Source organism: Guillardia theta, assembly GCF_000315625.1.
Source record: "Guillardia theta CCMP2712 unplaced genomic scaffold GUITHscaffold_2, whole genome shotgun sequence".
NCBI classification, from domain to species: Eukaryota; class Cryptophyceae; order Pyrenomonadales; family Geminigeraceae; genus Guillardia; species Guillardia theta.
The window spans coordinates 84,565-109,890 of NW_005434672.1; the positions used below are offsets into that span (position 1 = coordinate 84,565).

The following is a 25,326-nucleotide window of genomic DNA, read 5'->3' on the forward strand; positions in this document are numbered from 1 at the left end:
AAGTAGAATGAGCAAGAGTGATGTATATCAGAAACACTGTCTGTGCGAAATTTGGTTGCCGGTTTCTGCTGTTTGCTCGCATCTTTAACTCACCTCTCTACAGCACCAAGTTGTTCTCGACGAATTTCAAAGATTTGTACCCTGGGCATCCCAATCTCGATGCATACATCTTTAGTGGGGGGTCGACGGGGTCCAACTCTGCTGCCTTGAAGCAGGTTGTGCTTTCTCTGATATTTGTGGGCGTGCTCATATGAATACATAGATCGGCACTGACAAGACGTTTCCTACTGCAAGCTTGAAGTCAACGCTAGCACCCTCCATGTCCGGGCCGGCTGGAGGGTTCATGTTCTGATTGCTGATATGTTTGCTGTTGCGCGTGAGGGATGGAACCAAGGGATTGTTGCGGTCCTGGATCAGTTTTGTGAAATAAATTTTTCATGTCATTGGCGGGCAAGAGTTCCAGGGTTGAAGGGAACAAATATGATTTCAACCTTTCTTTTATGTACATGGGAGGAGAAGGACAAGTTCATTTCTTCTTCTTCTTTCCTCCTTTCTTCCCCTTCTTTGTTTTCGTCTTCCCTTTTGAAGCCAAAACCTATCACGAATGAGCACAGCTATGAAACGAAACGAGAAACAGGGCGCAGGAAGCATTAAGATTGAGATGAGAGTTGTCTTCACAAGGGGATTGTCTCTTCAGTACAGTCTAACGCATCATCTTACCTTTGGACACAGTGTGGGCTTCCGTTCAACGAAGCCGATCTTGAAGTCAAGTTTGCGGCTCCTATCATCAACCGCTGTCAAACATCCTCCTTCTTGCCTCAGCTGCTCCGCACCTGATTCTTTCCAGGTTTCTCATCACTGTTGACGTCCTCGGATGAACGAATCCAAACTCGTAGACAAACACATCTTTGGCTTTGAGAAAGCTTTCCAACGCCTCAGTCACCCTGCCAGACGTCAGAGTGGTAGTTGAACAAGGAGAGAGCAGCCTGCGAAGAAGAACAAGAGAATAGTGGGGATGACAGGAGAAGGAGGAGAGAAGGGGACAGGAGGCAGCAGCATGGGCTAGACAGAGAAGCGGCGTCGATGGTCTCACTGGTCGAGCATGTCGTGACAGGCTCCGATGTTGTTGTAAAGGAGGGCAGTGTCCATGTGCACCTCGGAGAGAGCCGATTGCCTAGTCATCGATCAGACGAGAAGAAGGGAAGAGAAAGTTGGATGACGTGAAGAGGAGGAAGGGGACGAGGAACAGGATATGGAAGAAAAGTGAGGAGAGTGCAGAGTAATCCTTCGTGACCTGATCGCAAGCGCCTTCTTGAAGAAGAGGAGAGCAAATTGATAATGCCCCATGTGGAACAAGACGCTTCCTATGGAGCTATAGCTGCAACCTCTCCATCAGCTCCTCCCCTCTCCCTCCATCCTCCCCCCTCACCTGATTGCACAGTCCGAGTTGGACGAGGACTTGCTCTCCAGTTGGTCTCCAATCAGCTTTGCCTCGCTGCAGCAAACGGAAGATCAGCTTCCTCCTCCTCCTCCTCCTCCTCCTCCTGCCCACTCCCATTCTCCCACCGCCCTTTCCCCATCTCCTGCTCTTCGCTCCAGTACCAATAGCAGGAGAGAGCCAGCTCTTCAAGTCCCGCGCTTTCATAGACGCTGACAGCATGTCAGTTGTTGCTGATGCCCAACAAGGGCATACCTTCCGAGGGCAATGAAAAAAAAGAGCAGAACTTCCTTTGGAACACCGTTGATGTCTGCAAACGCCCTCACGAGGGTTCACGATGTGAAGGAAAGGAGGCGTGCAGGGGAGTGGTGATGGGGAAGGAGACGGCGGCATGTCTTACCTTCAACATCCTGAGGAATCTCCTCCTCCTCCTCCTCCCGCTCCTCCTCTCCTCGCTCCTGGATGTTCCCCTCCCCTTCCTCCGACGCAGCGTCATGGTCGGGCGGCAGGTTTACCCATGTATTGCAGGCCTGCAGGTAGGTGTCCACCGCCGCCTTGTACCTCGCACTGTTGTGATGAATCAGCGCAGTCTCCATGAGCGCGCCGATGGGATGAGGAGCAGGAGGAGCGAAGTGCTGCTCGCGGACCAGGCACGGGATGCCGATGTTCACCGGACGCTTCCCGTCCTCCAACTCAGAGGAGGGCTCATAGAGGCGCTGAGCATGCTTGCCCTGATGTGTGTTGGGGTCCGAGGAGGATGAGAGCTTGGGGACGGGGACGAGAGCGTTGCCCATGCAGCAGCGGCGGGTGAGGAGGTACTCCCTGAGCTCGCTCTCCTGTGAGATGCCCTTGAACTCTTCGGCGAGGATGGGATGCAGAATAGTTGGCTGGAGGGGGATGACGCTGCCAGTCATATTGTAGAAGGCAACTTCCATCATCTCCATCCCAGCGAGCACCTTCTCCTCCCTCGTCGCGTACTTGCTGGCATGGGGGGGACGACCGAAGGAGAGGAGGGAGCACTGGACCAACATCTCCACCACGTGAGAGACTGAGATCTGAGCTGAGTGAGGAGGGATCGGCCTGGAGGGGTTGACGTTGAGGATAGAATCAAAGATGTCTATCAGCTCGTTGACCGCGAGCAGCCTGGGAAGGAACCCGACAGTCTTGAGAAAGGAGACAAGGTCCACGAGGGTGAGGAACAAGGTCTTGATCTTGAACGTGTTGGGCTGTTTGATCCTCTCCAGCTCTTCTTTGAGGTCACTAGAGAAGGAGGAGACGGTAGACTGCTTCTTCTGCAGCTCGTTCCTACTCACGTCCTTTTCCTCGACGACCTCGCCCTCCACGTCTATCGTCACGTTCCTCTCCGTGGAGTATCTCTTGAGCAGCGCTGCGGTGTGGTTCTCGTACGAGATCAGGAGGATAAGAACCCGCGGGCTGAAGAGAAAGTCGGAGCTCTCCGACGGCGCAATGTCCGTGTAGACCATTGGGAGCAGCCATTTCTTCACCATGATCGTCACTGCGTCCATCTTGGGCAGCTCCACGTACTTGAGGATCGCAAGGCGGACAAAGAAAACCTGCCATTCCATGAAGTTGAGCTCTGCCGCCAGCCACTCCTTGCTCCTCTTGGTGTGCACTATGGCCTCGATGATCGACGTGTAGGTCAGCCGATGGTCCATCATGCCGGCATCTCGGCACAGGCGTATCAGGTCGGCCGAGCCCATGGCGGTGTTGGGGTTGCTGAAGTCAAGCTCTTGGGTGTAGGCCTGCCCTGTGCTGTAGTGAGCGAAGAGCATCTGCATGTCGATGGAGGCGTCGTCGTAGATCGGGCAGTCTTCCATGAGCACGTCTTCAGTCTTGTACTCCTCCTCCTTCGACACCTCGTTCTGCAACCAGCTCCACACCAGCCGCCAGAAGGCCTTCACTCGCTCGGCAGCGTATGCAACTGAGTCTGTTTCCACGTCGAACGTGAAGGCGCGGGTCTTGGCGTCCTCCTCCTCCAGCAGCTTGAAGGAGCTCGAGAGCGCACAGCGGATCAGAATCTCCACAAACTCTGGGAAGGAGAAGTCGTTGGAGAGCTCGCGAGCAGCCGATTCCTTGGAGGTGATCTCATGGCTGGCATTGCGGAAGATGGCGTAGAGGTCGTCCTGTCTCAGCGCTGCTCCCTGGTCCTTGGGGATGACATCACGAAAGAACTTGGTTGCATCCAACTTGGTCAGCTTGGCCTGCACGTTAGCAAGGACTTCTTTCCAGCTCTTCACTTTGATCAGCCTCTTGTAGATCAGCCTCATCTTGTACTCGTTCGATAGGCAAAAGAGCTGAATCAACTCTGACAGGATGAACTTATTCAGCATCGCATCCTCGTCGGACCTGGGCACTGCCTGCAGTCGCTCCGACACGGCCCTCTGCAATCCTTCGAAGAGGTAGTACTCGTTCTCCTGCGACTCCTTGGTGTCCTCCACCTTGAACTTGCGCGAGGACTCCTTGACAACGAGGCTCTGCCTTGCCACCTTCTTCATGCACATGGTAAAGTCGTTGAGGGTCAGGACTCGCTCCCCCGCCTCCTGGTTCCTCTCCTCATCGTTGGAGTGCTCAAAGAACACAGTCACTGCCTGCCCGAATGTCCACGAGTTGTCCAGCAGGACGGCATCTCGGAGAAACTTCAAGAATCTGCGCAGAGGGATACCTGCGTCCTCCTTGTATCGCTCGTACAAGACTTCGAGCGACACGCCATGTTTTGATGGCAGGTAGGACCCTCCACCCAAGTCTGGACTCTCCGACATTCAACTGATGGCTGATGAGGAAGTAGGAATCAACACGCCATCTACAGGAGACGTCAGTGGTCGGGCATGTAACCCAGAATATAAATGCCTCCATTTCATTAGAATCGACTCGAGCAGCAACTGATCCTCTATTATTTCTCTATTGGTCTCCTCTATGAACATGAAACAGATCTTCTCGTCCTATCACAGCACCTCCATCCGTGTGTCAGTCTATCCATCCGCCCATCCATCCATCCCGAATCATCATTATTTTTTCATCTTATCGTCTTTAGCATCCTAGGTGTCATCAACTTGTCCAGCAAAATTAGTTTTCATCTCATCCATCATCATCATCATCATCATCATCATCATCAGCAGCAGCAGCAGCAGCAGCAGCAGCAGCATGTCATTTCCTTCTTATTCTTCGCTGTCCTTCTCCCTCTCGTTCTCCTTGATAAAGATCATCGTAATCATTCTAAGTACCAACGCTGTGTGAACACTACCTGCATCAACATGATTGACTCCTCCATGCTCATCTTCGTCAACAGCCTCGTCATGCTCTGAAGTATCCTCCTTGTTATCATCCTCATCTTCATCATCTTCTTCATCATCATCATAATCGCTTCTCTGCTCTGCTAATCATTTCCTCCTTCATTTCGACCGCCCATGGGCGTCATTCAACGGACGAAAAAGTGATTAGCTAAATGTTTTTACACTCCTGTGAGGCCGAGGGGTTAGGCCGCCCGGCGGCCCACTGCAGCCGGGCGGCCGGGGCCCGGGCCGGCCACTGTCAGCCCGGCCGTCCGTACTACGCTCCGGCGGCTCGCGACAGTGACCGGACCGTCGGACTTCAACTTAGGGCTCCGTCATCCGGGGTCCTGGCGCTCGGAAGCGGCCTCCTCGACTCTCCTGATTCCGGGCGGCCCTCGTATTGATTTTAACTTCATTTTGAGTAAAGTCAGTGACTCGGGCTGCGGCACTGGCACGCCCCCGGACAGTTCACTGCGCAGTAAAGAGTCAAGCGGCCGCAGGCTGCTTCTGAGGCGTCAACGGTTGAAGACCCGACCGTACCTCCGTCACTGACCGTTTACAGCCCGCGGCCCCAAGTTTCAAGTCAAGACGGTACCGCCGGCCCCGCGGCCGGGCGGGCAAGCCGCTGAGCGGCTTCTACTCACTCAGGGCAGCCTGAGTCGCCGACTGCGATCGGACTCAACCGCCCGGCAGGTCGGAGACCGTACCACGGTACGGTCGGCACCGTCGTGCGGCCGGGCACTGCGGCACTCAGCGGCGGCGGCGCCAGGGGGCCACTGGCACCGTCACAGCCGCCCGGCCGGCCCGGGCCGCACGCCCTGGGAGTCACAGCGGCGGGGGGCCGGCCCGCCGGTCCGGCCGGCGGTGACCGTCGTCCGAGACTGTGATCCGAAGGCATCCGAGTGCCATCATGGAATTCAAAACCGAAACAACTGGCACGCCTTGTCAAAATTGAAGAAGGGGTTGGGGTCCATACCCCTACCCTCAAGAAAGAATAAATTTACATTTGACATAAGGGGTACTGTAACAACAAAGTAGGGGTACAGTAACAAAGGGACTTTGGAGGTTGGAGCTACGACGAAACTGAAGCGAGATGAGGGAAGGGAACTCGAAGGGAAGGCAGAGCGTTGTCAAGGATCAGCTTGTTGAGGAGCTTGAAGAAGAAGTTGTAAGATGCCATGATATCCTTAGGTTCCTTGTGCAAGATGCTGAAGATTTCTGCTGGAGTCTAGAAGGACTGAAGCATCAAGGGAAGAGAATCAACTTTGGTTCATACCAACATGGTTCACACAAGGAGAGCAGCCTAGTAGACACTGAAACTCGATCTGGCCAGTCCTTCTGCATCGTCTGCGGTGATGGCATTGTAGGAGAACTGGAAAAAGTAGCTGAGCAACTTGATCTTTATACATCAGAGCTTTCGCAAAGGCTGATCGGACAACAATGGGAACTAGAAAGCAGTCGAAAGGTGCTTAACTTCCTCTTGTGCAACTTGGACCAGCTGACAGCTGCATTGACAGAAGCAGGAAGAATACATACAGACCATTAACGCCTTACAGTTCATTGCAAGCCTCGAGATGGGAGAAACAGAGCGTTATCAAACTCAAACTTTACCTGGTGTCAAGGACGAGGACAAGGGGCGAATCTCCAAGTCAGACAGCCGCCCGCAAGCTGTTAGCATGCCAAATCGTGAAACTCTTGAAGCAAAGAGGCGGAAAGCATGCGAGACGACGGCAAGGATGGAGTTGGCGAGTCAATGTGAGAAGGAGGGCTTACGACAGGAGGTTGCCAGGCTGGAACGAGAAATCCAGCAGCATCAGTCGCAGTTGGCTCGAGTGGAAGCCGACCTGAGAAAAACACGACGAGAAGCGAAGAGCCGAGAAAGCGAGATGGGGCAGGAGGTCGAGAAGTTGAAGCAGGCTCTGACAAGACAGCAAGACGAGAGTCGAATCTCGAGCTTGGAGCTCAAGAACCGATTGAGGGCCGCGAAAGAAGAGTGTAACACCATGTTCAAGGTGCGTGCACACCTGATCCATGCTCAGTCTCTTCCTCATGTGCTTGTAGAATGGTCAACTTCTTGGCTCGATCCTCCAGGACAAGATCAACAAGTTGGAGGAGGAGGCGGAGAAAGCCAGAAAACAGATCGAAGACCTCTCGGAGCAGTGTAAGGACAAGGACAGAGAGCTGCAGACGTCGCGGAGAGCATGGGAAGAACGCTTCCTCTGCGAGCAATCCAGAGCTAACGCCGCCTTGGAGGGAGCCAAGGTAGCGATTTCATCTGTTGCCCAGTCGCCGACTTTCTTTCAGGTCTACGCCCAGGAACTGCATGACGAGGTGAAGTATACGTTTCCTGCTGCTGCTGCTGCTCACCTTCCTTCTCCTCCTCCTCCGCCCACCACCTCCTCCCCAATCCCTACATGAATGGGTTTCATTGGGTCAGTTTGCCCGCCTCGAGGGCGCGGAGGCCAGGAGGATGAAAGCAGCGCAAGCCAGACTCTCGCAGAAGCTCAACGAGGTCCGTGCGCTCCCTGCTGCTCTTAGCGCTGAGTTGAAGTCAGGCGGAGGAGACGATCAAGAGGCTGCAGGAGGAGGAGCAGAGCAGGCGACGAGAGTGCGAAGACTTGAGGAAGGAGACTCAGCAGCACCAGAGCTCCATCGCCTGCCTCAACGACACTATCGAGAGGATGCAGGTTTTCCTCGTCCTCTCCCCACCTGCAGTGGGGGCTCATTTTGTAGACCCTCCTCCTCCTCCTCCTCCTTTTGAAACACCATCACCGCTTTCGATTCCTCCCTCTCCCCGGCCTACTCAAAGCTCCCAACCTTTCACTGCTTCTTCCCTATCTCACTCATCTACCTTACATGTCACGACTGATTCTCTGAACAGAATACGCTGGTGCTGCGCAACCGGCAAGCATCAGAGGAGCTCTTGGAGTGTGTGGAGGGAGGGAGAGGAGACGGCTGAAGTGTAGCAAGTACAATCATCCAACAATGGATCGCAGGATGTGTGTGAGGATACGAAAGTCGTTGTCGTGGGTGATGGGATGCTCCTCCGGCGCTCTCTCCATCGCTGCCACCATGTCACCAACTGCCTGCACTGCCACGTCATCACCTGCGAACTTCAGCTGCAAGTCCCGCAGGATGCTGACCACGTGATGTCCAATTTTGGGGTCCTGCACGACTTTGAGCTGGGGGCGAGCTGGAGAGAGCAGAAGACCTTAGTGTCGAGGGACGCGCAGGCATCTCTGAGCCATGCGACCTTGAGCGCGGCGTCGGTCTTCATGTCAAACCCCAGCTGACGAGATGTCAAGCTCCTCAACCCCCCTCCTCCTCTCGACCTGCTGGACCAGCGACAAGACGACTGGACCACTCAGAGCACGAGGACGCTTTGCAAAGACCTTGCGGGTCAAGTCACCCCGACCATCCTCCTCCTCCCTCGTTCCCTCCACTCACATGGCGAGGATCCAAGCTCTGGCAGAGCCACGTGACAAGTTTCAGATCCGACATGGAGAGAACCTGCCAGCACATCAGCCCTGCACTCTTCCTCCTCTTTCCCGTCATCACCTTGGAGAATGCTTCCTCGTACTGCTCCTGGCGCAGCATCTCTGTCAGAGAGGCGGCGAGCTGTGCGGCTGACTGCTGTTCTTGCTGCTGCTGCTGCTGCTGCTGTCGGGGTTGAGCCTGGAGAGATCCAAGCGAAGCAGAAGCAGCCTTCGCTTCAAGCTCAGAGAGCTTGATGGACAGACGGTCGATGGCAGACTCAAGCTGCTGCATCTGATTCGCCGCCGCCACCTGCTTCCTCTCTGCCTCCATCCTCTCAGCAGTGCCTCGTTCGAAGGTGTTGTTGATCTGCTCGAACATCCGCTGGCAAGAAGTCTCAAACCCGGGGATGATGCTGCTCTGAAACGAGGCTCGGAAGCTCTCTTGGATCGCTGGCTTCAGCGCTGCGACGGTTTTGTCAGCCGTTACCTTCATGGCCTTGTCCAACATCGGCTGTAGCGCCTGGGCGAAGATAGCCTTCATGGAGTCCAAGTGCTGTGGCGAGCGCGATTGCACGTCTAGAGCCGCAGGCAGCTGCGTCTTCAACGAGCTTCCCAGCTCCCGCTGGAAGTTCTTGGTGAGAGTTTCCGTCAGATTCTTGGAGAGCTTCTCCTCCAACTGACTCGCCAGCTTTTGGGTTGCTGTTTCGATCGCTTTCTTCATCTCATCCCTCTCCTTCGCCTTCCTCTCCTTGTTCTCCTTCTCAATCTTGGCCAGGAACGAGTCCATCGAAGTTTTCAACATCCCCTCCAGTCTTCTGCTCAGCTTCGCCTCCAGATCCGCACTTGACAAGGCGGAGCCGTCAGCCCCCATCGGCCTCTCGTCTGCTCTGTCTTCCATGAGAGCGGGGTAATGCTGCTGTGGCTCACCCTTCGCCTGCGCCTGGGAGACATCAAGGATTCCTGCGCCCTTGCTTCGATTCGCATCAGCTGTAAACGCTTCTGGCTTCAGGAAGGCGGGAGGGTCCTGGCCGACCTTGTCCGCACCATCGCCCGCGGACTCTGCCGTGACAGGAGAAGAAGCCATAGGGTAGGGGATGACGGGGACATTCTGGGGAGGGCGCGCCTCTTTCTTGGAGGCTTCAAAGGGCTCGCCTGGGAGGATACTCGCGGAGCTCCTGTGGGCGGGCAGCATGCAGCACTGGTCGGGTCGGAAGTGATACTGTTGAATCGCCTTGGTCTGCATGCAGTATAAGTGCATCTCCCGCTCCTGAGGGTCTGAGTTGGCGTCCAGGGAAGCGTCTCTCCGCAGCGTGCAGCTGAGGATGGGGTAAATGACCTCGAACTCACACATGCAGCCAAAGGAGGGCTCGGAGGCTTCAGTGTTGATGTGGATGGTGAAGACAGACCAGCTGTCCTGAGACTTGCTTCCTCCTGCTGATGTGACAGTGTTGGCAACAACCATGAAGTCGTGCAAGGGATCCACGTCCACCGTCGCCTTGAAAAGTTCCGGGGAAGGAACACGGAAGGTGAGGGTGTGGTAGCAGATAGTCCCGTGCTGGTCCCACAGCTTGATGCTTCTGTTTCCATCATTGCCGGTGATGAGATACGATCGACCAACATCCTTCGAACAGACAGCCATGACGCACTGAACAGATCCTCCATCAAACGGAGAGAAGCTTGTCAATTGGTTCCCGCTGAGATCCGATACAACTACTTTCCCGTCTGATCCTGCCGATGCAAACTGATCCTTCTCGGCATCCCCTTGCGCACAGACCCAGGTCAAACCGTTCACAGTGACCGTGTGCTCTGCCAGCAAGTCGATAACAGGCGACGAGCCTGGGCTGATCCCTCGGATGAGCTGAACTTTGGATGTATTCCCAGCTCCACCAGTCAACAAGACGGGGAGGGAAGGATGCCAGAGGACCCTCTTGAAGAGTTCGGAGCCACTGTCGTTCCTGTACACCTCAGTCGCACGAACTTCATCGGAGTCATCCATGAAGATCTCCCACACGAACAAGTGCCCTGCTTCGCACACAGACGCTAGAAGGCTCCTGTCGTTCTCGCCATGTATTGCGATGTCGGCGAGCTCAGAGGTAGTGTGCCCCTTCTGCAGCAGGCGCTTTCCCGTGCTTTGATGGATGACGCGAATGCTACCTCCTCGCACTCCGTAGCAGATGTACTTCGAGTTCACAGCGATCAGTCGCCCCGTGCGATACCCAGGCTCTGTGTTGTAGATAGTGATAGCGGTTGCCTTGGTTTGCTTGCGGAGACTGGGGTCTCTTGTGAGGACGTCATGGAAGGCTTCACCCTTGCACAAGGAGATGAGCTTGTCATCGCATGCAGCAGTATCACACGCTTCCTGCTTCGCTTGACTGGGCACAACCTGAGCGACTTTCGCGTCCTCAGCACTCGGGGCCTCACTCGAGCTCATCCCACCCTGCAGCATGGCAAGGATAGCAGCACCGCCGGACTCTGGAGCACTGCTCGCAGCAGGAGTGGAGGTCGGGGGAGGGGGAGGAGTGCTTGATCCCGAGAGGAAGGAAAACGGATTGAGAAGCCCGGACTGTGACGACCATCAGCACAGGCAAGTTCAAGATTCTCATCTTACTGGCAGCTTGTCTTCTCCATCTGGAAGCTGCGGAGCCGTCTGTGGCTCGGGCTGACCTCCTCCTGAAGTGACGTTGGTTTGATCCGACGTCCCAGTCGTATTCGACAGAAGGCCAGGAAAGAATCTTGATAGATCCGCCATGCTGCGTACAAGATCCGGTTCAGTGAACGATGATCCAGCATGATAGCAAGGAATGAAGCAGGAAAACGTATTTTACGCTAGAGATTGGATGAAAATGTAACAAAATGGAGTGTGGCAAAGTCGAGTATGGTCGACATGAGCGAAAAATGTGGATAAGACGCAAGATTCTTAGTGTTAGTTTCCTAAGCATCACATGCATCGCTCTTGCCAAATACAACAAGATTCAAGGAACAATCTATGACTCATATAAAATTGTGTGTTAGAATCTTCATTTGATGCACATCATTCAAGTGTAATCCTCGTCAGATTGACAGGTGGATTTTTCAGAGGAGAACACATTTCCACTCTTTTCTTCTGTCTGCGTGTTCTTACACGTCAAACCTGCATATCTCTAGTGCATGAAGATGTATCTGAGTCGATCTCATCCATCTCTGTCAACGTCGTCGCATGTTCTCCCTCCTCCCCTCCCCTCCCCTCCTCTGCTCATCGCGCCATGACGGCGAAGGGCTCGTGACATACGTTATGAACCGGTACATTTCCGTTGCATTATCCGTTTCAACAGGTCACTGAGTCGCCGCCGGGTCCTGCGGCACACGGTGACCGTACTGTACCGGCCGCCCGGGCCGGCGGCCCGGGTGACAGTACTGGCCGGGTGGCTAGTACCCGGTGCCGTGACCGACGGTACCGTTCGGGACTCCGAATCGACACTGAGAGGCCCGGGCTGCAGCCGCCGGGTTGGGTCCTCATTCAAGATGCGGCAAATGTTCAATCAATGTACAAAGAGAAGAGTGAGAGGCTAGTAGTAGAGGCTATCTGCGCGCGTACTGTACCTCTTCCGCATGCTCACCATGCAAGGGGTCGCCCTTGTGCCTGCAGTGCAGAGTTTCCATCAGGTCACCAATTCAACCCTCTCCTCCTCCTCCTCCTCCTCCTCCTCCTCCTCCTCCTCCTCCTCCTCCTCGGGTCCTCCTACCTCATGGATGACAGCCAGGACTCGGCTCGTCTGATGCAGTTGAGGAGGATGGCACCGAACACGATGAAGCCGGTCGCCGCTCCCTGCGAGGAGCCGAACGTCAGCAGGTCCTCGGGCGCATGGAAGTCGCACAAAGTCGTCAGCGAAGTTCTTGACGGTGTACTGCTTGCGGAAAGTTTGTGCTCGGACCAGAGGATCGAACTGTATGTGATACCTCACAATCACCTGCTAGATCGTGATTCCCAAGGAAGGAGGAGGAGGAGGAGGAGGAGGAGGAGGAGGAGGAGGAGGAGGAGGAGGAGGAGGAGGAGGAGGAGGAGGAGGAGGAGGAGGAAGAGGAGGAGAGGGATAGAGGAACCTGGTTCTGCTTATTGGGGTCAGCGATGGGGGTAACCGACGCGGCTGTCGACACGACTTGTCGCTCCCAGCGCCTGATTGTCTCCTGCTCCCACACGTTGGAGTCGTAGACGGGCTTGACCTGGACCAGTGCCTCGAGCAGATACTCCATGCCAGGTTGCAGCACTATGACCTGGATGAAATCAATCAGGAAGCTAACTGAAGCAGAGGACAGACAGAGGGGGAAGGAGGAGAAGGGAGGACAACGAGAGTTGTACCTGCTCCTTGCTCCTTCCTCCTATGGAGGAAAGTTCCCAGTCGATCTGCAGGGGTTTGAACTCTTCCATGACAAGCTTGATATCTCGTTCACTCGAGGGCCATAACGATGCTGCTCTGCCCTGCGTTGCATTGCGAGCCTTCATGATGTCGTTGACGGCGTTGGAGGAGTCGACACTTAGGATGAGGTTGCTCTTGAGGACAGGGTGGTTGGCGGGGAGGAGGGAGGAGAGCTTCGAGTACTCGTCGTATCCAGCACCCTGGCCCTGGAAATTGAGAGCTCCGTTGAAAAGGAAGAAACTGTTGGTGTCGTTGTAGTCTCCTGTAGATCCATGTGAACCCAAAGCTCCTCCTCTCTCACTTCTACTCTTCTCTCCTGACCCCTGACATCTTAACATCTCCCCTCTCCCCCCTCTCCTCCATCTCCCTCGTGTCTCCTACTCCCTCCCTCCATCGCTTCCCTCTCCTCCATCACCTTGATTCATGCTCTCAGCAAAGCTCTTGTCGGCATTGATAGTCTCTCGGGAGTACTGGAGGTGGTAGACAACAGACACGTCGATGTCGTACTCGATCGTGTTGATTGAGTTCTGATACCGCTGGAATACTTCTTGGGAGATCTGCGAATGATGAGCAACGGACAGAGTTCGGGGGAGGGAGAGGCAAGAAACGGAGACAGGTGCTAACGTGGCAGTACAGGCAGCAAACGAGGAAGTGGAGGAAGGGGGGAGAAGCTCCTACCTCCCACTTGTTGTTCACAGGATAGGAGTAGCTGAAGTCAGTCTGAAAGGTTGGAGGCATGGCCTTGGTGCATGTCTGGCAGTCACGTCATATCCTCTCCTCGCAGCATGACAGCTACCTGATCTGCCGCAGCAGCTCCAAGGTCGACGCAGGCAGGTGAAACGATCTTTGTGTCACTGCAGTAGACTAGTTTGAGGTCCCTGCCGTACACAGTGGAAGCATCAGTAACGGTCAAGTCCTCCTCCCCGTCCTCCTCCTCTTTCCTCCAGCCCCCTTCCACTTTTTCTCCCCTTCCTCCTCTCCCTCCCCTCCTCCCTTATCATCGTGCCGACCTTTCTGGCCGGACGGTCCACGCATTCCAACTTGAGTCGACAGGCGAGGACAGAGTCGAGTTAAGGATGGGCTTGTTCGGGCAAAGATAGTTGAGCTCGACCGTCTGATTTCCGCTACCTCCTGCTCCTCCTCCCATCTGTGCTGGCTCCGGGTTGGGGACGGTGAAGAGCGCCACTTCAAGGTCGAGCTGGGACGGGGAGGCGAAGGGCTCGGAGGGATGCGCCTGGTACCTGTCGGCAGGAAGGAACGACTCTGAGCTGCGATCCAGCTGAACCCCATAGACCGACTTGACACAGGGATGGTGAGAGGGGACGCAAGCATGCTTCCTCCCGTCGAAGGTCGTCTCGACGGTAGCAGGAAAGGAGACGGTCATCTCGACCTCGCTGTCAAGGAAGAGCTGGTTCCCTTGGGTGGCGTTGACAAGCCGTACCTCCGCTGACCCTCCTCGAGTTCGGAGGATGACGATGGGTCGGAGGTGAGCAGGGAAGAGGAAGTAGTCGGACTGACTGATAGTGCAGGAGGAAGAGCCGTTCAGTTGAGAAGAAGAAGAGTTGGTTGCACAAGAAGGACCGGCGCCGAAAGAGCTTTGTGCCTGACATACACGGTAAGATTGCAACGAACCAACAATTGAAGCAAGTGGCGAGTGGAGAAGCAGGAGCAGGAGCAGGAGCAGGAGCAGGAGCAGGAGCAGTTGCAAGAGCGGGAGCAGGAGCAGGAGCAGAAGTAGGTACAAGGGACATCTGGAGCTGAAGAGAGGAGAACGGCGGTACCTGAGTGAGGACCTGGGAGGGGAAGAGGGGCGCCAGCAGGACGAGCTGACTCTTTACCCCATCTTGACATGCTCCTGCTGCTTGCAGAAGTCTGCGCGATGTCGAGTTGGACGAGCTGTTGGTGGCATTTCCCAGCAGATCGCCTCCTCCTGCACCTCCCAAGTTGACTGGAGGACAGGGAGCGAAGCCCGACACAACTGACGTGCGACCGAGCTCGAAGGAAGCTGGACGAGAAAGAAGCAATGACAGAAGCTCTCCTTCGCTCCTCTCTACAGCGGAAGAGCATCTGCCACCCACAATCGCGCCGCAGGTCGGAGCAAAGTACGAGGAGGAGGAAGAGGAAGGAGGCCTTGCTGCGAGGCCTGAGAGGGAGGAGGCTATCGGCTCTAGTACCTGCACTGTGTTCCCTCCGAACCGAACCCAAAAGTTCTTGTCCACCCCTCTACGGTAGCTCACCTGGCCTCCAGCTGGACTCCAGCTAATGACTACCACGTCCAGCCCCGGGGAGCCATACTGCACGGCACTGAGGAGAAGAGACTGGACGGGCTGGAAGCGATTCTGGGGAAGGAAGGGAACGCCGCTTGTCGGGCCGAGGAGGAAAAGTTGCAGGTCATCTGTTGGAGGCTGAGAGAGGAGGAGGGAGCCCTGGTAGACAGGAGTTTCGCCCAGCAGCATGTTGACTTGCACATTCTTCGCGCCTGCCTGCTCGACCAAGGGGAAAGCCATGCCAGCCCGGGCGAATCGGGCAAAGATAGGCGTGCTCCTCCTCCTCGTCTCGCTCATCATGCACGTGCTCCACAAGGAGCTGTAGACAGAGCAGTTGGGCTCAGAGGTGTTGGACGCTCCCTCTAGCGAGCTGACTAGATCGTCTCCGACCTTGAGCAACCTCGGATTGAGGTAGTCGTGGCTCATTGCCGCCGTGCGCGTGAAGCACTTGTAGAGGCCGTCGCTGTCCAGGGAAGGGTAGCCCGAGTACACGTCATCCCCCGGACACGGGACGCACGAAGATCGGTTAGTCTCTTTCTTGAACTCTGCTGAGGTCCCCACGTAGCCGACGAGGTCGACGCTTCCTGGCCGCACGATGGTCTGGCAGCCGTTGGAGATGAAGACAACCTGGTCCTCTGTCGGGGGGGCCTGCGAGCAGTGGCCAGACGGGGAGCAGAAGGGCCCAGTGTCGACCTTGGAGTAGAGGATGGGGCACCATGCGACAGGAAGGCTCTTGGAGGGAAGGCAGTCGGGATCCGGCGCCCCACACTCGCAGTCGCAGACCTTGGAGTCGTTGTACCAGTCGAGCGGGCACTGCCACTGCTCGATGCCGCCTGAGCTCGAGGCAGTGAAGTCCAGGGGCTTCTCTCTCTGGACAGTCAGCGACAAGCTTGAAGAAGACTGCGAGATGTCGACGACTGTCACAGTCTCGAAAAGAACGTCCATGGAGAGCACAATCTGGAACGGAGGGATCGGCCAGGACAAGGAGGTACCGGGAGGCAGACTGACTTGCAACACGGTGTCGTTGCTCGTCGGGATGGTGTTGATCTTTGCGTAAGTGAGGTTCAACATGCCACCGCTGAGGCACTGCCATGTCTGACGCACTTCAAGGAAGTTGTTCAGGTAGGTCAACTGTACCCGCCAGTCCATGAACTGCTTCTCGAGCACGTACTTGGCTCCGTTCCATGTCTTCTTCACTGCGTCAAGACTGGACTTGGAAAAGTTTGACGCAAGTGTCAAGAGCGTCATTTGCTGATTCTTCCAGCTATACACAGTGTTTCCGTTGATGTTGGTCATGAAGTTTGTTGGAAGCCAGGTGGAGGGCGACGATGAGAGGCTGCCGAAGACATCTTCGGACAGGTTTCCCCTATAGAGCAGAGCACCACTCTCCAGCAGAGACGTATACTGCCCCTCGTTCGCGAGCGAAACCTGCAGCTGACACATCTTAAGATCGTGCAGCTGCCAACGGGGGATCCGGACGTAGAGGTAGACCTGATGGTCGAAGAAAGTCGTCTGCTGCGACTGCATCTCCTCCAGCACCTTCACTATCTCTTGTCCTGCATGCAGCTCCTTCACCCCAAGTGAAGTCGCCAGGGTGAACGACCCTCCGCCCTTGCCTACCGCAGGGGGTACGTCCTGGTTTGCTGTTCCCAGAGGCAGCGCGACCTTCTTGTAGAGTCCAGAGGCAACAGGAGTGTCGCTGTAGCTGGATGTGAGGCCTCGATGGTTGCCATTGTTGTCGATGATCTCGATCTTGTACATCTTCCTGACATCCTTGTTATAAAACTCGATCTGGTTGCTCGATTCCAACATCAAAGTTGGCAGATCCCACATCCCGTCTGCCACCATCGCATACCCATTGGATGAGTCGATGAACAAGGAGTTGAACGTCGCATACTGTGCGCTCATGGACACAATGTTAGCAATAGCATCCTGGTCACCAGCCACCACGGAGGTATGCAGCTTGACGCAGTTGTACACAACCAAGGTGATCGCCGCTCCCAGCACGAGGATGGAGATGAGAGCGCCGGGCTGGCTCTTAGGGTAGCGGGAGGCATCGAACTTGGCGGACCCTCCGAACACGTCCAGGCTCCTCACGCCGTCCCGCACCGCCCCGAGCAACTTCCACATGCATAGAGGGCGTCCCCGACGGATATAGAGACCCCAAATGTATGAACGATAGATTTTTCGTATGAGCAATACACTGGCTGAGTGCCGCGGCGGCCGGATCGGCCCATGATCGTCGGACCGTCCGATCCGGATAGGGCCCCCGGCCGGCCCGGCCGCGGCCCGGCCCGGCCCGGCCCAGCTGCCACGGTCCGATCACCGTCACTGCCACGGTGTAGGCAGGCCGGGCGGCGCGGGGGCCTCGCCACCCGGTCTCGGACCAGCCTCAGGCTGCGGGCCAGCCTGCAGCCTCCGAGAGTCACCGGGGAACTTAGTTACCGTACCGTAACACTGAGCTGAGTCTTCTTTGTAGTAAGTTCAGAGTCAGCCTCGCACGGTTTACCGTACTGCCAGTCCAATATCCGACTCATCAAAGTATGGTTCCGAGTTCGAGTCACCAGGCCGGCCCTGCCTCGGCCCGCCGAGGCGGCTCCGTCGGACGGCCCGCTCCGGTCGGACTGGCAACCGGGCCCGGCAGGCTCAGCCGGCGGCCGCGCCGGCCTCCTGAGTCAGGCTCTAGCCGAGTCCCGCCGGGGGCCCGTGGCCGGTTTAAGGCACTTGCTATACCGGGCGCGGCTGGTTGGTAGACTCTGTGACTGCCTGGGCCTGGCTCAGCGGCGGCGAGTCCGACGCCGCCTTTACTCAGTTACACTTGTGGTACTGAGTTTGCTCCGGGTTGCCTTTCTTTCAGTCAATAAAGGTTAGTAAGTAGGCTCGCCCATGCCATGATGCGTTCATGGCAGGGATGAACTTCAGCACTACGAAAGCGCCGCTTAGAGGAACGAAAGACCATGGGGGATGGCAGTAAATCGCCCGAGAGCAGCAAGAAAGCTCCTGCGCCACTCTCCTCCTCCTTCCTGACGATCGACCCCAGCTTCTTCGCGACCTCTGCTCAGCTCCAGGCGCCTGTGGTGTTGGATGCGTCAGAGAAAGCGAAGCCAACGGAGATGTCAGACCTGGCTCGCGAGGACTTCGACATGCCTGCTGACGTCACTGCGGGCTTGTCTCGGCTGAGCTTCGTGGCGTCTGAAGGAGTCTTGTATGAGATGCATGACCAGCCGATAGAACAGGATGCGCTGTGGAGCTACGAAGGGAAGACAAACTTGACCTACTTCGAGTACTTGCGCGAGCTCAGGGATACGAGAAAGCAGATGTTCAATCGGGTAGTCGTCAAGAAGCACAAGAAGAAGGAGGTCGACTACAGCTCGAGCCCGTAACGCTCCCCTCTCTCCTCCCTCCCCATCATCTCCTCGCAGGTACCGCCCGTCCCCGAGCTTCTTTCAGCATCTCTACCACCCCAAGACTCGGCGCGGGGCGTCGGTTTGGATCCCCTTGACGGTCATGGTGAGGGAGGGGGAGAGGGAGGGGTACTTCACGGACCGAGACAGAGGATACGTCCGACGTCTGCGAGGAGATGCGCTCAGAGACGAGGCGCTCCTCGACCTCCTGGAGTCAGACTCATCGCCCTCAGGCTCTGAAGCTCAGGTGAGTTTCAGCTGAAGACTCTCCACCCGCTGAGGGGCTCCAGGCGACTCCTCTCGCCATCATCAAGACTCGCAGCTCTGCTGGGGGCCAGGAGGTCAAGACGCTCGACCGAGCTGGGGTTGTCAGGAAGCTGGGGAGGGAGGAGGGGGATAGCTTTGTGCTGCAGAAATTCGTCCCTCCCTTCGGCAAGCATGCAGCGATTTTCCGCACCACATGGAAGCGACTGCACGCGAGCAACACCATGCTGATCTCAAGCATGAGGAGGATGGCGGCGGCGCCCAGCATGGAGGCGACCAGCTTCTTCTGCACAGACACGTCGGAGCTCGAGCACACGAGCATGGTGTCGTACCGAGGGCAGACGGTAGTAGACGCACAGCAAGTCATCAACGACGTGGTGAGCTTCCTGGAAGGGAACGACCCTACGTAAGTCCGGTAGGAAGAGCTGTAAACGATGGGCTGACAGGAAGGGCAGGTATCACTTCGACGCCATCACGGCAGATTTCATCAGGGACTGGTCAGGCAGGTTGTGGCTGATAGATGTCAAGTCGTTTGCATGTCATGAGATTCAAATCTGAGGGAGTCATACAGCGACCAGGAGAATAAACCGAATCCTCTCCTCCTCCCACTCAGCTCATGCACACTCTGCCTCCTTCCTGCCTGCTTCCCTTCCTCTTGCGGCCTCTTCACACAGAGATCTCCTGCCCCGTGCTCTTCCTCTTGTTGAGCGGCATCAACCTTGATGACTGTCAGCACGAACTGAAGGACTTTCAACTTACGTGTCCGGGTGGAGGAGACCAGGTTTCTGCTCGACAGCAGCTGGAGTCTCAGACGTCTTCTGCCAAACCCTAACAGAAAGTCAGAAGGAGTTGGGAGCAAAAGTTGCAATCGTAGAGAACAAAGCGGGGGAGGGAAGAGAGAGATTTTGAGACATGCGTTGTTCCTCCCACCTGTTGTTGTTCGACGTGCTCTGAACAGTCCTCGAGCTCTCCTGCTGCTGAGTTGCCCGCATGTCTTCCATGTACTGCGCCGGCTGGAGCAGAGAAGCAAGTGAGACAGACGTCAGCATCTCCCTCCTTCACCTGAATGTAGCGCGAGAGATCGTCGAAGGCTCCACGACCAGGCAAACTGGCGCGCTGAATGGCTGTCAAGAAATGCAAGAACATGACCACGAGGAGAAAAGGAGGGAGCACGAGATGGAGGTGGAGGAAGGAGGAAGGAGGAAGGAGGAAGGGAGAACCGCTTTCGAGAACGAGAGCAAGGAGGAGGAGAGGAGGAGAGGAGGAGAGAATGATGATGATTGGAGGAGGTGCCCAAGAACAAACGATAGGATAAGGAGAGGAGGAGGAGGAGGAGGAGGAGGAGGAGGAGGAGGAGGAGGAGGAGGAGGCAGAGAGGATTGCATACCTGCATCTCAGCGAAGCTGGAGTGTCGTGAGTATCTGCTGGAGTCGACGGCAAGGAAATCTCGAGAGCTGGTAAACTGCTCGGTTCTAACGGATTCCACCTGAGAGAGTACTTTCAACTAAAACCTGCTGCTGCCGCTGCTATTCCTCCTGCTCCTGCTCCTGCTCCTGCTCCTGCTCCTGCTCCTGCTCCTGCTCCTGCTCCTGTTCCTGCTCCTGCTCCTGCTCCCCTTCCGCTGCATCATCACGTGTTCTGCTGCTACCGCTACCAATCGCTTGTTCTTGCTTGAAATTCTTCCTCTCTTGGTTGTCGTCTTTTCCTTGCTGCTCATTTGATAGTCTCATTCTCTCCTCCCATTCTCACAGGAGGAAGTGGGTAAAGCTGATGATCGCTCCGCCGCATCCCGTCCTATCAAGATTGACATGAGGAGAGGAAAGGTCGTGTGGCACGACCTCAACTTGAGGAGCAGCAGAAATGTTGTCCTCGAACTCTGGTTGCTGCTGATTTCTTGGCTGCTGCTAAATGATGACATCAGTTTTCGATTTTGTGCGCAATCACAACCTTTATGAGGTAGTCTTGTCGCACGAAAGAGAAGAGAAACTGTAGGGCTTGTGCAAACTCAGCATCTTCCGTTGCAGCTTCCAGCTTGAAACACGAAGTCAACCTTGTTGTTGAGGGAATCGAAGCGCACAGAAATGTAGTCTTTAAAACATGTCAAGTTCAGCTATGCTCACCTTCTTTAGAAATTGCTGCCACGGTAGAGGAGAAGAGAGGAAATCTGCCTTCATGGCATTCGCTGAAAGTCTGAGCAACGACAAGTAGTCAACGTTTGAAGACAACAAATGACATCTTTGTCATCGGCCATCGTCTCACTTGCTTGCAAAGTCCTTGATGTCGTCTCTTACTCGCTGCATCTTTCCTTCCTTTGAAAACGAAGTGACCAGATGAGGGGAATGTGTTGTTCTCGAACAGACCTTGAGCTGCTTGTTGATCCTCGTTAGAGTAGATCCGAGCCAACTTCTGTCGGCTGTGAAGCGCACAACTCAGTGAAGACATGACAACTTTGATGAGATGAGAGATGAAGATAGTATGTAGAGGATCAACATCATAATCGAACACTTGATACAAATCAAAGTAGTTAGACGAAAATTCTTTGACGTTGAATCAGAATTGGGTGAACCGACCAGTAAACGTCGATGTGTTGTACATGACAATCGCCTGTGCGCACAAGGCGTCAAAAGAAACAAAAGAAACTCCTCACAATACCCGATGACAAATGTCAGAAGTTGGCGAGCCGCGAGTAACAGGTGCAACGGTAGCACTAATTGTGAAAAAACGTTTCCAAAGCAGGAGAAAGAGAAAGTAACCAAGAGTCAGCAGGCATGCATGGTACATGCATCGGTAGAAGAGCACAAAAAGAGATGAAACATGGACGGTTGCCAAAAATCAAGGGAAAGAGAGGAAACACATGTGTATTACCCCATGTTACCCCAAACTTTCGTGCAGTAGTCACGGATCATTCGAAGTTCAGCCTCCAGGTCGTTCTTGTCTTGTATGATCTGGAGGAGGAGGAGGAGGAGGAGGAGGAGGAGGAGTACGGTGAATAGAAGCAGCAGGAGTGGACGGCATGGACCTGAGCATGTGCCTTCATTTCCTCCTCCGCAATCTCTTTCCAGCTCCTGCTCACACTTTGTTGAACAGGTCTCGAACCTCTCCTCTCTCCTCTTGCTCCCACCTCATCTGCTCGTTAGCCGACTGCAGCTGTGCTCTGAGCATCCCGACCTCGTCCTCCAGCTGTTTCAAGCGCATCAACCTTCACCTCCCTAAATTTGGTCACCTTGGCGTTCTTTTGCATGGCACCGAGCTCAGAGTGGAGAATTTCAATGGCCTGAAGAGATGTCAAGACAATGAGGTACAGAGAAGAGATGAAAGAAGAAGATAATGTGGCAAGAAATTTGGAGTTGAGAATCAGATGAGATGAAGTTGAGAAAAGACAAAACACAATTGGCATCACCTTTGGAATGTTTGTTCCTCCTTTCACATCTTCCAACTCCGCGATTTTCCTCCTCAAGTCTTGAACCTGAAGCAGTCACGAGGTACCACTGTTAGTCTGGCTCCTTGAGGAGCGATCTCAGACCTCCTGTCTTCTGAGATTGTTCTGTGCAATCTCATTTTGCTTCAGCCTTTCATTCTCCTGCAGTATCCTTCCGTTTTCATGCTTCAAAGTTTCCACTTCAACAGACAGCTCTTCGTTGTGCCGTTTTCTGAAGCACGACGTCATTGTCATGACAATCAGCGACTCTTTCTCACATAGCAACGAGCATGTGCATATCAGTCTCAGTCTCAACGCAGAAGTCCAGCATACTCTTGGAACAATCTCGCAGCTCGACCTCAATCTTGTGCAGAGCTGTATGCAAGTCTTCCTGCCCGCTCAACACCGATCGCTGTTTCATGCTCCCTGAAAGGCTCTCCTCTCCGCCTGGGTACGCTGTGGTCCTCGGGATCTCGCTATGCCGCAAGATCGAACTGGAGTGAACGGAAGTCTTGAGCAACTTCATGGCCCGCTCCAGCTGCTGTAGACCTGCTCCTGCTCCTGCTCCTGCTCCTGCTCCTGCTCCAGTCGATCTACTCACGAGTTGATTTGAGCTCATTACATGTGGGACACGCATTAGAAGAGGATCTTCGGCTTCAGGCCATGTAGAGGACTGCCATGACCCCGGGGGATATTGGTCAGCAGTGTCCTTGAGGTCGACGAGTGGGTGGCTTGCAGGAAACTGCTTCATGCTTCTCCACTCTTGAGCAATGGGGTATTCGTCTTGTACCATCGAGGCTCCTGCATATTGCCCGCCTTTGAGGTCGTGTTGTGTAGTGCTGTGCAGTGAAGTGAAAGAGTCTCGATAGGCCATGGGCAGCGCGTTGGGAGGAGGAGCAGGGGTCGGGAGACTTGGCTGTGCGGATCCATAGGAGAAAGCCGAAGGGTCCATCTAGCTTGCAGGAATCAGTCACACGAGTCAAGCCTGTCACTGTGATCAGCCTGAGACTCTGAGTGGTTCAAGCCGGTTGTTAGATCTTCACTGAAGCCATCGCAAGCCTCTCTGAGTCAAGCCGCTTCACTGCCGCAGTCCCGCCTACCCTAGTCAAAAATGACTTGGACAACGGCGACCTCACAGAGTCGATTCAAGTTCCGAGCGGAGGTCAGTGAAATGGCATTTTGGCCGGCCGGGCCGGGGGGGCGAACTTGGTTGGTTGCACAGAGGAGAAAATGAAAGAGGAGTGCGTACGTTTACTCAGACAGTTGGGAGTGAGTGAGTGAGAGAGGAAGAAGAAAAGATGAAGAAAATAATGAATAGTCCAGTATCATGTTCTAGATACATGAGTCTGAAGACGTAGTAAGGATACACGGATTTTGCCATGTCTTTCTGCACTGCGGGTCTCAAGAGGTGGCAAGGGCGTACTTCTGGCAAAGAGAAAGTGAAGACTATCACAGATTGCACAGCGTTGCAGAAGGATGAATAATCTTGTCCTGTTAACTTCGAATCTTTCATCCTTGGCATCTCTGCTGACTGCAAGTCCATGCATTTGTGTCCGGTGCCGCTTCACTTTTGCATTCATGCATCATCCAGTAGGATTTGCGCCAGTCTAATGAATTGATGACAGGTGTTTAATAGTCGCAAACATCATACTAGTTTTTCCGACCATGAAGTTGCAGCTCTACTCTTGTTTTCTGATACGGTCATGCTTATGCCTGTAGACCGTGACTTTTATCATTCTTGTGTTGTTCCATTTCTACCCCTTTCTCATGCGAGTCAAATACATTTGCTTATATTTTTCCATACAGGACCGGAATTGCCCTCAGAAGCCCTTCTGCCTACCATCCTTTCACGACTTCAGGCACAAGCGCATCTTTCCGGAAGCAACCCTTCGATTCAGTGAACTGGAAAAAATCCTGCGGGTTGCAAAGAGCTCATATGTCCTTCTACAACTCTATAGATGCGGCAGAGGATGAGTCGTTACTCGCTGACGTGAAGATTGATCCGTATCTTGGTACGAAGCTGGGAACATATCGAGAGACTTACTGTGCTAAGTATTCAAACATTGAACAAGGAGAAGTGTTGCGATGGATAGAAGAACAAACCATGAAGCTTCAGAAAACTTCCATGCTCTCTGGATCCTTGAGTGCATCAACGTTGCAGTCTCTGATAAGAATGAAAGGCGCAAAGAATGTGCTCGAGATTGGAACTTACACAGGTTTCACAGCAATTGCCATGGCAGCTGTTGCATCTCGTGTGGTGACAGTGGATAATTTCAAAGCTGAACCAGCTTCAGAAGATGTCTGCCGAGAAGCTATCAAAATGGCGAATGTGAATGTTTCAATCATGAAGATGGATGCAAAAGATGCTCTCAACTGTTTGGTTAACGAGGTGAAGGAACCCTTCGACTTCGTTTTCATTGATGGCGACAAGAAGGAACAAATTGATTACTACGAATTCTTGTTGAAACATCCTCATCTTTTCGATCCAAAAGGAGTCATTGCAGTAGACAACACTTTATGGTATTCAAGAGTTTTTCAGAGTGATGACAAAATAGGAGATGAAGACACTGTGGCTGTTCGAAAGTTCAACGACCACATCAAGCGTGACCCTCGAACATTTGTGTCTATCATTCCGGTGCGCGACGGAATAACATTAATACAACATGTCTAACCCAGTCTGAAATCCGCATGGTGAGATGAAGTCACACATGGACTAAAGTTTCGGAGGACCTTCAAATTTGAACTTTGGAACTGTTGTCTGCTCACCAATATAGCCATTCTGCTCACCAATATAGCCATTGCAAAGCATGATTTATCGATTGTAGCAGATTCTCTGTCATCTGCCAATATTACAATACAGGGAACATTTGAGTAGAAAATTTTACAAAGCCGAAGAGTCCAATTTCAGGTTGCAGTCCAGGATTTGAAAGGGTCTGGCCTTTTTTCCATTTTGAAAGCGATTTCCCCTCGTGATGCCGACTTTGGCAGAGTGGTTGCTGCGCTAGCACACCGTTCAAAAAGTTGATCATCCACATCTTGAGAAAACTCCTTCATTCGCTTCCTCCTGTCCGCTGCTGCTCTGGCATAAAACCTCGAGCCACTGCTAGATTTACCCAGAACGGGAACTGAACGCTTTCGCTCTGGCGTAACAGAACGCCCGGAAGACATCGAGTCTACTTTTTGTGCTGATTCAATGAGATCCCCGCTCATGATAACTGAATGAACCCTGCGTCTGAAGGCAGGCCTTGCACCGAAGCTGGAATCTTGGATGTCAAGTGCACTGAAACTTCGTGTCTCATCCAGACGTGCTTGATTCTGCAAGGATAAACGTCAACATCCGTTTTATCGCAATCAGAACGATTGAGTTGGACTTAC

The 25,326-nt window shown here is 54.3% G+C and overlaps 6 protein-coding genes across 6 annotated transcripts; 2 read left to right on the forward strand and 4 right to left on the reverse strand.

Annotated features, from left to right (window-relative positions):
- Window positions 1-526: 526 nt before the first annotated feature.
- On the reverse strand, window positions 527-4,257 carry GUITHDRAFT_160499 (hypothetical protein; the record flags this gene model as incomplete). Its single annotated transcript, XM_005841620.1, has 9 exons — window positions 1,839-4,257; window positions 1,694-1,748; window positions 1,603-1,650; window positions 1,430-1,495; window positions 1,295-1,378; window positions 1,094-1,174; window positions 834-944; window positions 721-781; window positions 527-595 (listed from the first exon to the last, which is right to left on the reverse strand). Exons 1-9 carry the CDS (start codon window positions 4,216-4,218, stop codon window positions 527-529), a joined length of 2,955 nt encoding a protein of 984 aa, XP_005841677.1. The 5' UTR covers window positions 4,219-4,257.
- Window positions 4,258-7,703: 3,446 nt separating this feature from the next.
- GUITHDRAFT_99355 (hypothetical protein) lies at window positions 7,704-10,953 on the reverse strand (the record flags this gene model as incomplete). Its single annotated transcript, XM_005841621.1, has 7 exons — window positions 7,704-7,792; window positions 7,835-7,895; window positions 7,940-8,017; window positions 8,061-8,120; window positions 8,176-8,238; window positions 8,287-10,767; window positions 10,813-10,953. The coding sequence occupies 7 exons, from the start codon at window positions 10,951-10,953 to the stop codon at window positions 7,704-7,706; spliced, it is 2,973 nt and encodes a 990-aa protein (XP_005841678.1).
- Window positions 10,954-11,922: 969 nt separating this feature from the next.
- GUITHDRAFT_99356 (hypothetical protein) lies at window positions 11,923-16,995 on the reverse strand (the record flags this gene model as incomplete). The annotated part of the gene is made up of 9 exons (XM_005841622.1): window positions 11,923-12,009; window positions 12,059-12,151; window positions 12,285-12,455; window positions 12,541-12,860; window positions 13,014-13,155; window positions 13,277-13,351; window positions 13,395-13,476; window positions 13,609-14,201; window positions 14,437-16,995. The coding sequence occupies 9 exons, from the start codon at window positions 16,993-16,995 to the stop codon at window positions 11,923-11,925; spliced, it is 4,122 nt and encodes a 1,373-aa protein (XP_005841679.1).
- Window positions 16,996-17,749: 754 nt separating this feature from the next.
- On the forward strand, window positions 17,750-19,140 carry GUITHDRAFT_149831 (hypothetical protein). The gene is made up of 4 exons (XM_005841623.1): window positions 17,750-18,244; window positions 18,288-18,516; window positions 18,560-18,939; window positions 18,989-19,140. The coding sequence occupies exons 1-4, from the start codon at window positions 17,823-17,825 to the stop codon at window positions 19,089-19,091; spliced, it is 1,134 nt and encodes a 377-aa protein (XP_005841680.1). The 5' UTR covers window positions 17,750-17,822; the 3' UTR covers window positions 19,092-19,140.
- A 1,138-nt stretch (window positions 19,141-20,278) lies between these two features.
- Window positions 20,279-22,903, reverse strand: GUITHDRAFT_131744 (hypothetical protein; the record flags this gene model as incomplete). The annotated part of the gene is made up of 12 exons (XM_005841624.1): window positions 20,279-20,434; window positions 20,481-20,564; window positions 20,654-20,723; window positions 20,793-20,842; window positions 20,894-20,946; window positions 21,409-21,478; window positions 21,553-21,598; window positions 21,655-21,713; window positions 21,757-21,807; window positions 21,934-21,999; window positions 22,057-22,183; window positions 22,230-22,903. The coding sequence occupies 12 exons, from the start codon at window positions 22,901-22,903 to the stop codon at window positions 20,279-20,281; spliced, it is 1,506 nt and encodes a 501-aa protein (XP_005841681.1).
- A 1,104-nt stretch (window positions 22,904-24,007) lies between these two features.
- Window positions 24,008-24,607, forward strand: GUITHDRAFT_41445 (hypothetical protein; the record flags this gene model as incomplete). Its single annotated transcript, XM_005841625.1, has 1 exon — window positions 24,008-24,607. A coding segment is annotated over one exon (600 nt), but the record flags the coding sequence as incomplete, so codon positions are not given.
- Between the last annotated feature and the right edge of the window lie 719 nt (window positions 24,608-25,326).